Source organism: Dermacentor andersoni, chromosome 10, assembly GCF_023375885.2.
Source record: "Dermacentor andersoni chromosome 10, qqDerAnde1_hic_scaffold, whole genome shotgun sequence".
In the NCBI taxonomy this organism is placed as follows: domain Eukaryota; kingdom Metazoa; phylum Arthropoda; class Arachnida; order Ixodida; family Ixodidae; genus Dermacentor; species Dermacentor andersoni.
Window position 1 is genome coordinate 97,929,964 of NC_092823.1, and position 15,586 is coordinate 97,945,549.

The following is a 15,586-nucleotide window of genomic DNA, read 5'->3' on the forward strand; positions in this document are numbered from 1 at the left end:
GATGCATGCGTCATGCGTCAGACATGCCACCGAAGCGAGCGAGGCCGGCGGCGCATATGAGCTTTCGCCTGTTCGGAGATGCCTCTGTCTTTTTTGGATGTAGCCTGGTTTCTTGAGCTCTCGACCTGTTCTTGCATTACTTCTGCACTTCGACACGGCACCACTGCAGAATTGGGATACGGCAAGGTGAGATATATTGTTTGACACTCTGTGCGGCATTTCAAGCAATTTAGGCTTACGGCACGGCACGTTTCACTGTGACGCACTTAGAAAAAGAAACAGCTCGGCTGTTGTGGTGAGTTAGTTTGGCGTATACTGAATCGTTGTGCGACCTGTTTGCGGCGCTTTCTATGGGTCCCAACATTATCGTCACTTATTTCTCTCTCTTATTTCAGTACTTTTTCGGGCACACTCGCCGCGCCTGGTGGTTGTGACGCAGCGGAAAAGCAGCTCGGCCATGGTAATGCATTTAGTTTCGCTTGTTCTGTATCTTACTGGGACAAGTTCGTCACGCTTTCTCTCAACCCCAACATAATTGTAAATATTTTCGTTGCTTTATGAGGCACTCTTGAGGCACGATTTCCGCGCCTCGCGTCGTGACTCAGTTGGCGACAAAGCAGCTCGGCCATGGTGATGCATTTAGTTTCGCGTGTACTGAATCTTACGGGGACAAGCATGTGACCCTCCCCCCCCCCCTCCCCGGAAGTTGTGGAATACTTGGAAATCAGATGGTTTCTTCCTATTTTATAGTAGTGTATGGAATGAGTCTGGCATTTCTTACGCCATGTATGCAAACGCGAATTGATTTTATTTCTAACGCCGCAAATTCACTACTTTCGCACGTTTCGCCTCTAAACGCTGTATTCCTATGGTGCCTAAATACCAGCGTCACCTTCGCTCTCGACCTGGAAATCCTGCGTTATCTTGGCTGTCCGCGCATTCAGTAAACGCGCAAGCTCCCGCATGCAGTCTAACCGCGCCTCGATAAGGCCAAATCGAAACGTGCCAAGCGTCTCAAGGCGCTCGCTCGCTCACGATTTTATAACTTGAAGAGCCTTTAAGCGGCGTCCGATTAGGCATTGATGCTTTCACATTCACAACTCATAAGTGCTTAATGGCCAACGGATATATTTTCTTTTGGCTCATCTTTATTCCCCACTCCTTGCTGGGCGACTTAAGCTCGACGTTGTATTCCTAACTTTAGGTTCCGCCACCGGGGACGCCCTTCTGCAAGAATTTATCCGAGAGGTCTGAAGCTTTCCGATCAATGCAGCATTCTTTTCAGCGAAACTTTTGCTTAGGAGTAGGCAGTTTCGGCACTACGTTGGCGGGAACCTTTTTTTAAATTCTAAAATTTCAGTCGAAGTCTGACGAACATGGACGTTTTGCAAGCTTTGATAGATTTCTGAACCATTCTCGCCCGACTTTCACAAGAAATTCAGTATTCATATTTTGTTCCGTCTGTTCGTTGATCTATATTCCGACACAGACCGAAAGTGGGGTCAAGAAAAAGTGCGCGCATAAAATTGTCCATCGTCCCACATCAGTCTGGCCCATACTAGAGGTGAACCAGGTTATTTTGAGAGGGCAGCGCGGCGCCGCTGCACACTCTCCCGTTTGTTTGCCGATACGCTGCATGGACTGTTGCAAACTGACCTCGTTCATCTGCTCAAGTACTTCAAAGGAGTACAGACACCAAATTTAGAGACCTAATTTTTCTTATGCAGCGTAATCTTTGCATGCTTCCGGGGAACGCTTTGACGGAGTGTGGCTCACAGCAGATGGCTACAACGTAATTTACTTCAATTTCAAAGCCTAGAATTAAAACGTGACTCCCTTCTTGGGACTCGTCGCGACAGCCATCGGGAAAATGTCATTGTTGAGAGCAAGATAGCGTGACGTCAGATGCGCTGCTGATGACGCAGGATCGGGGCCGCTGCACGTGCGTTTGCCGAAACACGGCCGGGAGAGGCAAGTGCGCGTCCTTCTGCTGGCACCGGCAAATCCGCCTTGGCACCGGCGTCGACTGACGTGGGCGCACGTGTGAAATCGAGCAGACGACGCACGCGGTTGCTGGCGTCAACGCTTTGATGGTTCACGTGACCTCTGAAACATCGAGCGCTAAAGGTCTACAGAATATTCGAACGACAAATTCCGCGATATTTCGTTATTGAGGACACGATCGTGCATATGTCAGTCGTTTTCGTAGTCCTCTAGATGCTGTATATCGTCACCGCAGAATTTGGTGCCCGCACTCCTCAGATGTCTCTGCAGGCAATAACATGGGCAACCTGGGCCAAGCCATATTTCCATTGAAGCCAACGTCTGATCTCATGGCTACATGTTGTCTCAAGCAAACCACGTCCTCGGACGTCCTTCCTCATATATATTTTTAAGGTACCTTTCAGAACGCATCGTAATCTTACTAATAACGAAAACACGTAATGGGGTTTAGTGCAAAGAATAAGTATTTTAGCTAAATATTCTGCACACTTATTTTTTTTTTTTCGGAAGTCCTAGCTTTGTAATCAAAATCATGACCCGGTTCCGCCCTTATGGAGGGACTACACTGCTTGTTTGCTTTTTTGATTTGTGGTTGGTTTCCTGCCTCATCTGCTGGACAGTTTCTTTCCACTTTTACGTGACGTGGACGAATGTACGAGGCCTGTTTCAAAAGTTCATGCAGTGCATGACTCAGCAAAAGAGTGGGAGATCAAAACAGGAAAGAAAAGAATACAGTTGATGGCAGCAGTGGCAGAAAGAGAGGAAGGGTGATTGTGAAGAGGAAGCTTCAATCTCGCTCTTTCTTACTGCCGTTGCTGCCGTCAACAGAATCTTTTCGCTTTCTATCTTGGTCTTCAACCTTTCTGCTGTCTCATGCACTGCATGAACTTTTGAGACAGGCCTTGTACATAAGTTCACACGACGTAAAAGTATGAATAAACTGTCTTTCGTTCTCAAATTAGTTCGCGCGTGAGGATTGAAAACATCTAACTTGACGCAAAGAGCAAAAAAAACGAGGACAAAAGAAGGAAACGAAGACACAGCGCTGTGCCTTCGTTTCCTTCACTAGACCTCGTGTATGTTTTTTTTTTCGATTTGTATCAAGTTATGCAACACCAACTAGCCCACCAGTCTGTTCTCTAGAAAACGTCGTTCTCAAAAAGAAGGTTCATTTCTCCTTATTTGCGAAGCGCTGTGTACCCATACGAACCGATTTAAACCTGTTCGAACCGTCATATCTTTGCTCCGAAGCTGAATCCGAACCAAATCGGTAAATATAAAGAAACCCGAAGCGGAAACCTATTCCAGTCAGGACTCTGGTCACTGGGCATGCATGCCACTGTCTATGTGTTCCTCTCCACAAAGCTCTGATGCCAAGTTTTGTCACTTGATGTATGCGCTATAGTGTATCTGCCGGTACTTCAAAGACAAAAAAATGTAAGTTTTCTTTTTTACTTCGCGCAATGGAACCTGTGTCATACGTATTCCGACAACCCTGCCTGAATGTATATTTAAGTACGCGCCACGCGTTAACTTCGCGGCAGCATCTCCAGATGGCGCGGCGTGACCACAGGGAAGAGCGATGAGGGGCGTACATGACGCGTTTAAGCGGTGGCAGCATGGAAATTTCGTGACGATGTTATACGCAGCGCATGAATGGCTTCAGGAAAAGTACAGCGCTATACTAAAGACATGTGCGCATAACAATGCCAAAAGCTGTTACCAATTCGACGAAGACACCGGCATTGCAAATGGCGATTTGTTTTGCAAGAACACGCTCAAAGACATTACAGCTGGCGCACCATAATGCAAGTGCAGACACAGTCAGCCGCAAAAGTTTGGGAGACAGGGGTTCCGCGCCAAATGTGAAATGAAAATTAAATGGTAAACAGCGTTTTTCGCTACACTACTGTCAAGCCTTGGAAACGGCCGTCGAACTTTACGTATTTGCCATTTCAGAAGGCTAACACTTCGACAATAAACTTCAACTGATATCGAGACGTTCAGTCAGCCTACTTTCGCACGTCCACACGTTATTTAACTTGCTGGCACCAAGAGCTGCGCTGCCGTGAAACGGCACATTCACAAAGTTCACAATCAAAATGGCTTCGCTTCATACAATAGAAAAGTCACAGTGTCGCCCGAAAGGCATCAATTGCAATAGCAAACAGCCATGCAAAGTAAGGATAGTAGGCTTATCGACCGTACAAATTTGTAGCCACTCGCTTACTTACTAAATTGACGAGCATGACGTGAGCGCGCACAGGCGAACATGCACATATCACACTCGATGATTGCGGACACTCGCTGTCAGAACGCTGGCGTGAGAAAGCGTGGCAGCAGCAGCGAGCGAACTGACCTTCGTGTAGTATTTCGCTTCAACGCTAACTGATCCACGAGAACATAGCACAGGCAAAGCTACGAGCAGTCGCCCCACCTAGACAATGCCCCGAAGCAGAGCGCCGTCAAAATAAAGCCCGCGCCACTGCGCACTTCCTGTCCAACTCGCCCCCCCCCCCCCTCTCCCCTGCCCCCGTTCTGTGCTCGCGACGGAAGACGGTGCGCTTCCTCCCCGCTTTCTTCCCTTGAGCGCGCGTGATTGTGCCGGCATCGTGGGCTCACCATCGCATGCCTTTACTAGCACATACAGCATACGGCGTGCGGCGACGCTAGTCTTTGTACGAAACATCACGACGACGGCCAAAATGGGCCTGAAATGTTCATATGATTAATAAAAAGCGGCACAGTACTAGGTGCTTTATGTACGGTAGTGCGTCACTTTCCCACATGCAACGTTTTCTTGGAGTGGTACCGCAGTGGTCAAGTTGTCGACAAGAGCATAACCAAATAAAGACATTTATTTATCGAGGCAACTCAATAAATAGGTGATATTGTGTTTATTGTTCCGCTGAAGATTTCTGACATTTTTTCTTGTAGGGCACTCAACTTGCTGCGGCACTTGATTCATTGCGGCTTCTATTCGCAAAAGCAGAGTTAAGTTACTCGATCTTACGTCGCCCATGTGTACATCAACTTGTCCTATTCATAACGTCATAGAAATTAAAGAGTCTGGAATGTGCGAGAAGTATGCGAACTGTTGTATATCTCTGTCCAGTTGTGTTCTCCACAAACACCTCGCCAGCACGTCTGTAAGAGAAAGGGAAAAAAAGGTCATGTGTACGACGACTATGACATATGAACATCCTTTCCGAAACGTTGCTGTGGCGATGCTACCCAGCTCGTTCTTTATGCCTTTCTTCGGTACGTTAACCCTTGAATACGTGCGCACGTATATCAATAGCCTTAGCATGGCAGTGTGCCTGTAGGTGGCCTGCGGCGGACTACCGAGCTTTACTGATTGACCATAGCTAGACTATATAGCCTCTCCACAAGAGGTAGCAAAAAAAAAGTGACACGCCTGTGCGGCACACGTAGCAGAGTCACAGCGTATACGCTGTACGAGCGGCTCCATAGGAGACAGTCTTTTTGCATCGTTTTCCCTAGAACGAAATGAACTCTGCACGGCGTCGACGGCTAGCTGCGGCTCGTGCTGCTCTCTGCACAGCCCTACATTGCATGGATGCAGCCGCGCATATAGCTCTATGATTCGCATTTTCAACAGCGGTTCGTATTTTGAGAGGAGGCGTCACAACGTGTACCGAAGAGTAAACACAAGTGTCGAGACTACTCGGCGCACATGTCACATCGCTTGACACCTGGCACGATACGATGCAACTGCTACGTGTCGTGACAGATGGTGGCATACAACGCAACTGCAATGCAATGTTTGCACGCATCGACGCTACGTGGTTCGCATCTCACATCCCGTGACTCCTCCCGCGCTAGGACCCCTTTATAGAGCACGTTCCTGGAGCAACTAGCAAGCCCTGGCGTGGTGCGGTGGTAGAGTAGCTGACTCCCGCGCAGAGGGCCCGGTTTCAATCCCAGTGAGAACTGCCTATGTTTTATTCTCATTCCTGATAATAACCACGACGGACACAGGCTGTGGCGGTGGACAACATCGCCCACCGAAATGGCTAAGAAGTTGAGCTCATAAAAGCTTAGGCTGTAAAACTAAGCTGTTCAGCGTGGTTTCGATGTTCACAGGGACACGTGTTTTTAAACCTAGAAAGTGCTTGTTCTGATTAAAATATATGTATCTGCTGTGAATCCCGGCGACGGCGGCCAAATTTCGATAGGGGCGAAATGCGAAAACACCCGTGTACTAAGAGTTAAGTGCATGTTAAAGAACCCCAGTTGGATGAACTTTCCGGAGTACTCCACTACGACGTGCCTCATAAATAGAAAGTGATTTTGGCACGTCAAACCCCATAATTTAATTTTTTTGGACTCATTACACGAACAACTGGCGCAAGAAGGTGTGGATAGAGTGTTACAATACAAAGACACCAGAACCGCCGGACTAAACATGTTTGCTTGACCCTACTCCTTTGACCTATTGGTTTACGTTGTCTATGACTTCTATTTGTGTGTCTTCTTAATTGAATGCGATAAAGAATCCAACAACCCACTAATCCGACTATAAGCATAATTGTTTAGAACCTGTGCCAGCAGATAGTTGGGTGTGAATGGAAAGTATTATCTGGTCAGCACCGGTAAAGGAAGACGCCTTTGTAAGCTGCCGCACGTCAAAGTGCAAAAATATATGCCATACTTACCAGCTTGCAGTTTTATAGACAAATTAAAAATCTCACACCCTGCGTTTCATGACCGAGATTGTTCTTCCAACGTTTACAAGGAGTGTCTGGAGCTGGGTTAAGGGGAGTTCTGAAGGAGGATGGGATTTTCTAAACCCATTGCGTAGGGGATGACTCGTAGTTGTGCTGTGCCGAGTAATTGTGTCGAAGGGAAAAATTGCGCGTGTCTGCGGGTCCTATCTTTCTGGATTTGCGACACTTGATCGTGCAAGCAGTATTGAATCTAAGGAAAAGACAGTCGGAGATCATTTGCCGGAGCGGATTAAAGCATAGGAGAAAAGAAAACGAACCACCAAACATCCCAGGAGGTTAGGCGTTCGACGTTTGTGCTTGTTACATATAACGTAGCAATCCAGATACATTTTTAATTGGCTTCTTGAATCTTGAGCTTCTCTCTTAATATAGACTGATTTCCGAAACTCCCGCACATAATTTTTGAAAATGTTCTCGCAGTTTCGCGAACGGCATGCGTGATTTGTGTAACGTCTCGGTCAGTAGTATCGCACAAAGTGGCTCGTCACACAATCTACGGCAGTGCGAAAGGCACACAGATGGGAACTGCAAAAGGAATGGTCCCTTTAGTTTCTTGGGAAATTATGGGAGCTACATTTCTATGCTGACTACCAACAACAGAACACCAAATAAAAAGAAAGCTGTGCTATTGTCTCTGAGTAAACGCATGCGGTGAAAATCAAATGAGGCCAACCTTGCCAGTTGCACACGGCATTGCTTCCAGCATGTTGTGTATATGGCACTCCAGGGGATCTTCATAGTCGGAATCGTAGGCGTCTAAATCACCATCAACTCCACTTCGTTTTTCGAAACTCCCGAGGTCAAACTTCCAGCAACAGTGTATTTGGCACTCTTCATAACTCTGGACGTCACCCTATTTGAGGCGAAAAATAAATAATGACAATGTGAAATAGCGTGCTATAGGCGTAATGAATATCGCTCAAGCCACCCTCATGCGAAATGGGATTGTGGGGAGAGATGAAGCGTGGTAGGTGGTACAGTTTCAAAAAGAAATCACCGACCGAGCACCCCGTAGAGACGGTTAACCAGGGAAGCTGAAACGTGCGGCCCCGGTGTTTATCACTCGATTAATCCCGACGATTGAATAAATGACGGCTTGGTAGGCTGCCGGATCCTCGGAACGCAGTTGCTGCTTGCGCTCGGCTGCATGCACGAGCCTGTTCTTGTGCCCGGGCTGCAGCGTTAGCCCAGCCTAGACGAGCTGGTCGCCGATTCGGCTCGCGGCGTCGCTGATCGAAAGCTGCCTGCACCTCAGGAGTACGTATTACGCCTGGCCTTCCCATTTCGAAGCCGGGGAGAAACTGCTACGCGCTCGCTCGGCTGCACTAGAGAGCAACGACGTCACTATTGGAGCTTCTAATCCAACACCACATAGATAGCACAAGGCCTTTTCACTCCAATCCATGACGTCATGTTACCTGGCCCGACTACCATAAAATCTAATGCGGATGCCCCCAAGTAGGAAACAGTGATTTTGATATCACCGCTTTCATCACACCAGCCTTGCCAATGGAAATTTCGTACCAGGTAGCGTGACGGTCATGGTTCAGAGTAACAGGCCTTGTGCTATCTAGGTGGTGCTGGCTAATCGCCCGCCTATCTTTCTTATTGTTTCGCGCATGCGCATGGGGTTGCGCCGGAGAAGTTTTCGGCGCACAAACAACCGACAGACGAACGGATGGACGGAGGAATCGGCTAGCCATATACAACTTCGCTGTAAAAAACGAGCACGCTGGGCCCGAAATTCCCCAAGGAAAAATGGGACGCGCTCCTGCGAAGTCCCGTCTTTGAGGGCGAAATCCTGGCCGTCCAGCGCGCCCGCGATCGGGCCAGCAAACTTGATCTGTCAGTCCCGTCGTGGGATTAGCTGGGTGCGCGTTTTATCGCGTTTTGGTGGACCAAATAAAAGTTTATTCACTCACTCACTCACTCATCCCACAGACTTCGCAGCCAGGGGCTTCACTAAGCAGCTGCAACCCGACACCATTCACTCTTTCGCAAACCTTACCAATCCTAGTCGCACGAGCGACCATGATGTTGTCAGAAGCGTTGCTAAGCATACGTCGTCGTTCTAACGCCACAAGGCACTGCTCAGTAAATGTCACTTTGTGTGCCAGTTCAGACTATCGGTGACATTGGGAATTTCAACGTTCTCCAGTAGGTCAGATCTATGAATGACGAACACCAGCTCTAAAGACGTACATCTCGATGACGTCAGGCTTAGCCCCGTGCTTGATATTTTGTAAACCTATACTTTCATAATAATAGTCCTACCTAGCTATAACTCGTCACTTACAGCGCAAACATAGACGGAGGACAAAAAGGACGACGTAGACAAGCGCTGTCTACGTCGTCCTTTTTGTCCTCCGTCTATGTTTGCGCTGTAAGTGACGAGTTATACCATGGAATTCCAACTAGCCCGTAGTCAGACCTTGCTACCTAGCTATACTTCTGCGTAGGTGTTACTCCTCATTACTTTGCGGTTTTGCTACTTCGTTCAGCTTTTTGACCTCGCACTTGATATTTCATTGCGCACCTGATCCTGCGATGTCTTGAAATAAAGACGACAGCATCTGTATACGCAATAAACATACGGCAGATATTGCGGCGGCACCACTTCTTCCGGGAAATTAGGCTTGAAGGAAAGAGCACTGTGGGTTGATCACTTGATCGGTTAAGGTGCTCGCGGCTGGCGGGACTTGCCCGTGAGCCTTAACCGGCACTTGCGGCCCCCTTTCTCCGAATGAGCGAGGATAATACGTAAGGAGGTGGTTTGCCTTCTACTGGCACATATTTGTGACACTGAAGTTATGGACGTCTGGTAACACTTTTCTGAGCCTATCCACAGATAGGCAGGAAGCCGGAGTCATGAGAATCGAGGCGTACGCGAATCTTCGAGACCACAGAATTTGCTAACACTGTTCGGCATTCGCTACTTGCTGGCGTTCGTAAACCCGGGTCGCGAATCGCGGAGCGCGTGGAATTGGCGAGTTCCGTTTTGCGCACTGCGCTTCATGGTTCTCGTAAACCGCAACCGTAGCACACTCGGTTCGTTTAGCAGTACTTCTCAGGTTGAACTACAGTTCCGAAGGATGCTATTTCTTAACTTTCGATGCAAACCAAATATGACTTTATGGAGCTATTTTGGGGAGTTACGGAGTTTATGGAGTTATGTATCGCACATTTAGAGGCCCTTGCCCCAACCCATGAAATGACGATAATCTGGAGCTCAGAACAGGTTCGGGTAATATTGTTAATGTGATCAGGAGTCTGATACCTGTTTTCAAAGCCCATGCTCTCTGAGGTGGAAGAAAAGCAGCCCCAGATCGTCCGAGAAATGCGGCAGCAGGCATGTACGAATCCGAATACTAGCATCATGTTTCCTGTACTATGGAAACTAACACAATCAAATGCAACATCAACTTATGTATACCATTCCCCAAACACACTATAGAGCGTGATTATGAACCGCATTTCATTGTGCTACCATGGCTTCTTTTCCCTCCAGCCCTCCACCAGCCATTGTCATACTGGATTGAATGGTGTGTCTGTTACTTGAACGTCACAGCATATTGTTTCAACGAAAGGAAGATCGATACGAATACTAGCTTTACCGCAATGCGTGTTGCGCGCGTACTGGCTACCGACGTAAGACACGTGGTCGCGCGGGAAAAGAGAGATGGAAAGAAACGTTCATTATTCGAAACAGTGTCCTGAGCGAGGCCCGTTATCACCCTAAAGTGGCAACGCACTTTAGTCCAGGAACCCTGAGGCTTTGGCTGCCCTCTTGGCCGGGAAAAAGAACAACGTATAACTGAGAATTACCCTGAACATAGAAGTGTGTTGGCAGATCTTATTCGGCAACCCACTGCCTATGGTTTTTCTGACTCATCCGCTTCCCTAGATATCTGGTTGCCCAAAATATTCCGCGAGGCTATGAACAACTTCCCGCAGAACCCATCTAACAATGAATGTCAACAACAATGCGCTCAGCCTTAGGGCAATGCAACGACACACTGTGTTGCCATCGCAGTCGTAGGAAGTCGCAATCTGCCTATCGACCACAGTGTCAAATGATACCACTTTACAGTATGTGTCGATGTCATGACTGTACCTTAGTTGAAAGTCCCTAGTATCCCTAGTGTCATGGATGCAACTATTAGTGCCACCGGCCGCCGTTCTCGACACGGAGGTGTCGATTATGGAGGGCACGCAATCCCTTTTATTGCGATAGCGATTATATGCACACCCCAAGTGAAGTTTTGCCGTCGGCGCCGCCGTCGCATCAAGATTCTGTACATATTTCGGTATGTGTATGATGTACATGCCATGTTATGGTATGTGACATGCGGTATATGTGTGGGTTACTGTAGTGCCACACTATTCTATCGCTACAGTTGCTCACACCAGGTCTCACATTCATGACAAAATCATTCCTCGAAAGTTTCAGAATGGCAGCCCACAAACAAATGTCACGAAGCAAAACACCGGTAGCGCATGCCCTATATCTTAAATCTCCTCAGACCCACATACTAAAGGTCAGATACGATAACACATCTCAAACCTGAAAATCATGTAATGTCATTGGCGCGGCTGTGCACTACCTCAGGGGTCTGCCCGGGAAAGAGGTTTGAAACATACCCCGAACGGTGAAGTGGTCAAAGTCGCCGAGAAAGACGTTCGCCCTATATAACAAACATAAACGAAACTGTCCGATGGAACGATTCAAACAGAGGATCCATAGCACAGCAGCTCGTTTTTACTTAGCTCGCATTCACTACAATTCATACTCCCATTACAGCTACTAGTCTCACACTTCGTGTATTATTCTAGCATGGTGCTGCTATCGGATTCGTTGCTTCGTCATTATGGCGAAACTGTGAATATCTTTAACCTGCATGCAAATTTAAAGTTGGATACCTCTCGTGCCCCTTTGGCATAATCATTTCGGAGGATTGGTCAAGAATGCGCACACACCAATATCGTACATGCAGTGCCGGAGCTGTATGTTCGGGCACATGCCCAGTAGACGAGCACGAGGTGACCCAACGGGTCTACTGGGCCATACAGTAGCTACCACCAGGTTGTATATTCCGCCGCATACCCCTTGACCCTTCTCTGCTTGGCAAGACAGCAGGCAGAATATACATATTGTTCTAAGCTAATGGACAACATGAGTCACTGGGTATGTGAAAATGGTTAGATACACACAGACATATCGCAGAGTGGATAAAGCTCCTAGTAAATTTTATTATTATGAATAAAATGAAATTTATGACCCACAACCGTTACTGTCTCCGAACTCGTTCCTTTCCCTCTGTGGTAGGCCCTCTCTTTTCGCAATGTCATGAGAGAAGTTGGCGTAATCGAGAGTTTGCCGTCAAACATCCGGATTGTGTTTCACAATGACAATCTGCATAGCACATGTATAATTCTGCATAGCAATAGAGTAGAAATCGTTCGCAGTGAGGTGGGCAATACATTGGCATCGAAATCAATAACCATGGGAGATCGCCACGTGAGGACATGCGTCATTCATTACTTTTGACCGCATTATTGCTTTCGCAATGTTGTTGAATAACTTCGCATACTACAGCAATGAGACAATGCTTCCGACATTGCTTTGTCATTATGCAGTGAAAGGAGTTAAATGGATTCGTGCGGTTGCTTTTATTCCCTGCCGTGGCAGACACATTTCGAAAGGAGTCAAACCCAAAGGAAGAAAAAAATAAGATAAGAGCCCTCGTTCGCCAAGCTTTGGGCGCACGTTAACAATAACAACTTGTAGAAACAAACCGTGGCTGCTATTAATTTAGAAGCGAGTTTTTTAATTAGCTTTTAATAAGGACGATGACTTTTCGCTATATTCATAGCATGGCTGCAGCAGAAAGCACCGAAATGCGAAAAAAGAGAAACGTGGGGTTAGCGGAAAGAAAGAACAGGCACAGTGTTCTTTCCGTTAACCTCACGTTTGTCTTAGCGCACTTCAGTGCTTCTCGCTGAAGTTACCCCATAACTCAAGACCACCTTGCCCAAAGCGCCGTTCTATTTCTACTATATTCTGAACGTGAAATTTATGAAAAAGGAAAATCATATTTCAGCTGAACTAACACAACTTCGCTCCAATTAGCTGTTTGGCAGTTTTCACTGCAGGTCTTACACGTACGTAATAAAATAATCCCACACTTGTGCTATAAGGCACTGGAATGACTACTCACGTCCGAGACCTGCACATCAGCATGCTCTGGATGCATTGTCTGACAAAATCGTTCGAACGTCATGTTTTGCCCGGGGTAAAAGCGGTTCGAGTAGTTTGCTTCCGTACGAACTTCGATGCAAGGCTCTGGCAGAGACCTGTGGAAGAACGCAAACACATCACTCCACATTGCCCACAAAACAAAGTTCTCCTGTAACATTTATGCGAGTTATCAGTCAATTCTGTCGGGACCATAAGTGAACAGATTTATGGTAGCGACGCGCAAGAAGTAAACAAAATAGTTTTCCTTTGCACACTACTCTCCCTCTGTCTTTCGCACACACGCACAGGCGCACATGGAATAACCCGACGAGAAACACGCCATGCCACAACGCACGAAACTGATTTCAAGAACAAGCCTTAATACATGGGAACTAGAATGTAGAGTTCTGTGCTGGGCAACAATTGAAATAACAAGGCTTTATATACCTCACAACGAAACGGATTTGGGCCTCAGTGCAGTTTGAAAGCGAATACATGTTCTTGCCTGTTCCCGAATAGCTCATTAAATATCCATCTTCCCCCGAACAGTTAAGCCCTTCGGGATAACCTTCGATCTTGAACGGTGCTGGCTCGCCATCGTGACTCGCCCCAAGCCTGAAAAGAAAAGGTCAAAACATGTGCACGTTCAACGCCTAGAAGACCGCGAATGCATATGCATAAACAAGCACTACACAGCAGTACTACTTAAAAGAAAGGGTTGTTGAGGCTGCTCAAGCTATATTTCCGTGAAATAGCTGGGGTGGTTTCGGCAGGTTCGGCCCGTTCTTTATGTTCATGCTGGTATGCATCTGTGCTTCTTGCTACGGGCGTTCTCAGCTATAGTAAATTCGGCTAGTTAATTCTCAGTGGTGTCGGACTCGGACTGCCATGATTCAGAGCCCGGTTTGATCATAGGCAGAGAAAACGTGCCCGAGACGAAATCACAGTTACTCGTTAGATTAATCACTGGCCGGAAACAGGAACACGTAAACCGTTCTCATTGAAAATAAACATGGCTGACAATCAAGACCATGCGACCGCCACTGCACCTGCTTCACTGCATTTGCTGACCCCGCTCCAACAGAACCTGCAGCAGCTATGCGACCGCAACTCCACCAGGTCTCGGTTGCGTTCTCAGGTCGAACGTGAGGGTGCCTCCGAGTGCTCTCAGTTAACCCTAAACAGGGTCTCTGCCGCTCTGAAAGAACGAGGGGGTGAGTGTGTTCGAAGTGCTCAGTTTAGACCAGCCGAACTTAGAACGCGGTGACAGAGCTCTCGGAACCAGCCATCCGAATGCATCGTCAGCCTCTGCCTCTTGACACCGCAGTGGAGGCACCCTCGTCATATGCAGCATTCTGTCGGCGCCCTGACGCCATAACAACTTCCTAAGGTTCCGCTCATTGCTACGCCATCTCGGCCAGTTTTAGCCTGGGCAGCAAGCCACCTTCGCTCCCCCTATAGGTACAGAGTTCGAGGAATCCTTATGTTTGCACTAACTAAGGCTTAGACGAAAATAATAATGATAATAATAAAACTTCGCATTGCGCCAGAGCAAGAGTGCTGTTCTGGACACTGGCACATTCCGCCACACTGTCAACTTTCATAGGCTCAGAAACTGGCTATGCCCTTTCTGACTGGCTCGGAGCATAAGTATGGCGGAAATCGACAATGGGATAGTGTTTCGCTGTGTACACTCTAGCGCGGAAAAGATTTCTTCAGTGCTGCATTAATCCCGCTCATGTAAGTGGGGACGATGACGACCCATGCATTTTAGATTCGTATTGGGAACCAACATACGCATGTGCGATCTCATGAGCCACCGCAGATACTCCGTTGAACTTGTGTGGATCGTCTTCTGCCACTGCAACATTATTGTCCGTGCAAACGCCAGCAACGAAAGCGATACCTGCGAAATCACTGTGAGTGAGCTTTTCGGAGGATACGTAGTTTATCAGACCGCACAATCATAGTCGCCAAACATGCTTGCGATTAGAAAAAAAACAAGAAGGTTCCTGGTCATTCCTCTTTATAGTCCAAAGTTAATTGACATTTCGCAACCCCCCGTATGCATTCCGAAACTTCAATAAACTTTTGACTTAGCAAGTGACCAGAAATTAGAAATTGAAATTGTAAGGAAGCTCGAGGTAAGGGAAAACTTCAATTTTCCTTTTCATATGCACGTAAGACAAGGAAATATTTTTATTAAGGAACTTCTGAACCAGCTAGAGGGACATTTGTTAAAATTACGTGATAGTGTCGTAGTCTACTAATGTGGCATTCTACAAAATGTAGAAAGCAACAGGTTTTGCAAAGATTGCTGAAATTCAGTAAGATTAGGAAATATTGAAGCATGAAATTGACAAAGTCGAACTCTACGCCAAAAACAGGTATCGCCTTTCTGTAAACGGCACCTGTAACAACATCTAAAGCGGACATATTTGATACCTGACCCGTCAGCTTACGTGACAACGTTCGTATGTGTTCGAAGGTGCACAAAAAGCAATATACACAAATTAAACATGTACTTTAGGCCTATGTAATATACATCAATTTCCGAGCGCTGTAAATATATTAATAAGTGCAGTTTACAATA

The 15,586-nt window shown here is 47.0% G+C and overlaps 1 protein-coding gene and 1 long non-coding RNA gene across 2 annotated transcripts in view; one reads left to right on the top strand and one right to left on the bottom strand.

The window, feature by feature from the left end:
• The window catches only part of LOC140213709 (uncharacterized), a 16,250-nt gene continuing 664 nt past the window's right edge, over window positions 1-15,586 (top strand). Inside the window, exons 1-2 of the long non-coding RNA XR_011890599.1 lie at window positions 1-186; window positions 396-460. This is a non-coding gene — a long non-coding RNA (uncharacterized lncRNA). The remainder of the gene's footprint in view (window positions 187-395; window positions 461-15,586) is intronic.
• Window positions 4,887-15,586, bottom strand: part of LOC129387906 (uncharacterized) — a 25,002-nt gene continuing 14,302 nt past the window's right edge. Inside the window, exons 3-7 of the mRNA XM_055077635.2 lie at window positions 14,791-14,899; window positions 13,441-13,608; window positions 12,974-13,109; window positions 7,429-7,608; window positions 4,887-5,151 (exon numbers count right to left, since the gene is read on the bottom strand). Coding sequence (XP_054933610.1) covers window positions 5,065-5,151; window positions 7,429-7,608; window positions 12,974-13,109; window positions 13,441-13,517 — 480 coding nt within the window. The 5' untranslated portion in view covers window positions 13,518-13,608; window positions 14,791-14,899 and the 3' untranslated portion in view covers window positions 4,887-5,064. The remainder of the gene's footprint in view (window positions 5,152-7,428; window positions 7,609-12,973; window positions 13,110-13,440; window positions 13,609-14,790; window positions 14,900-15,586) is intronic.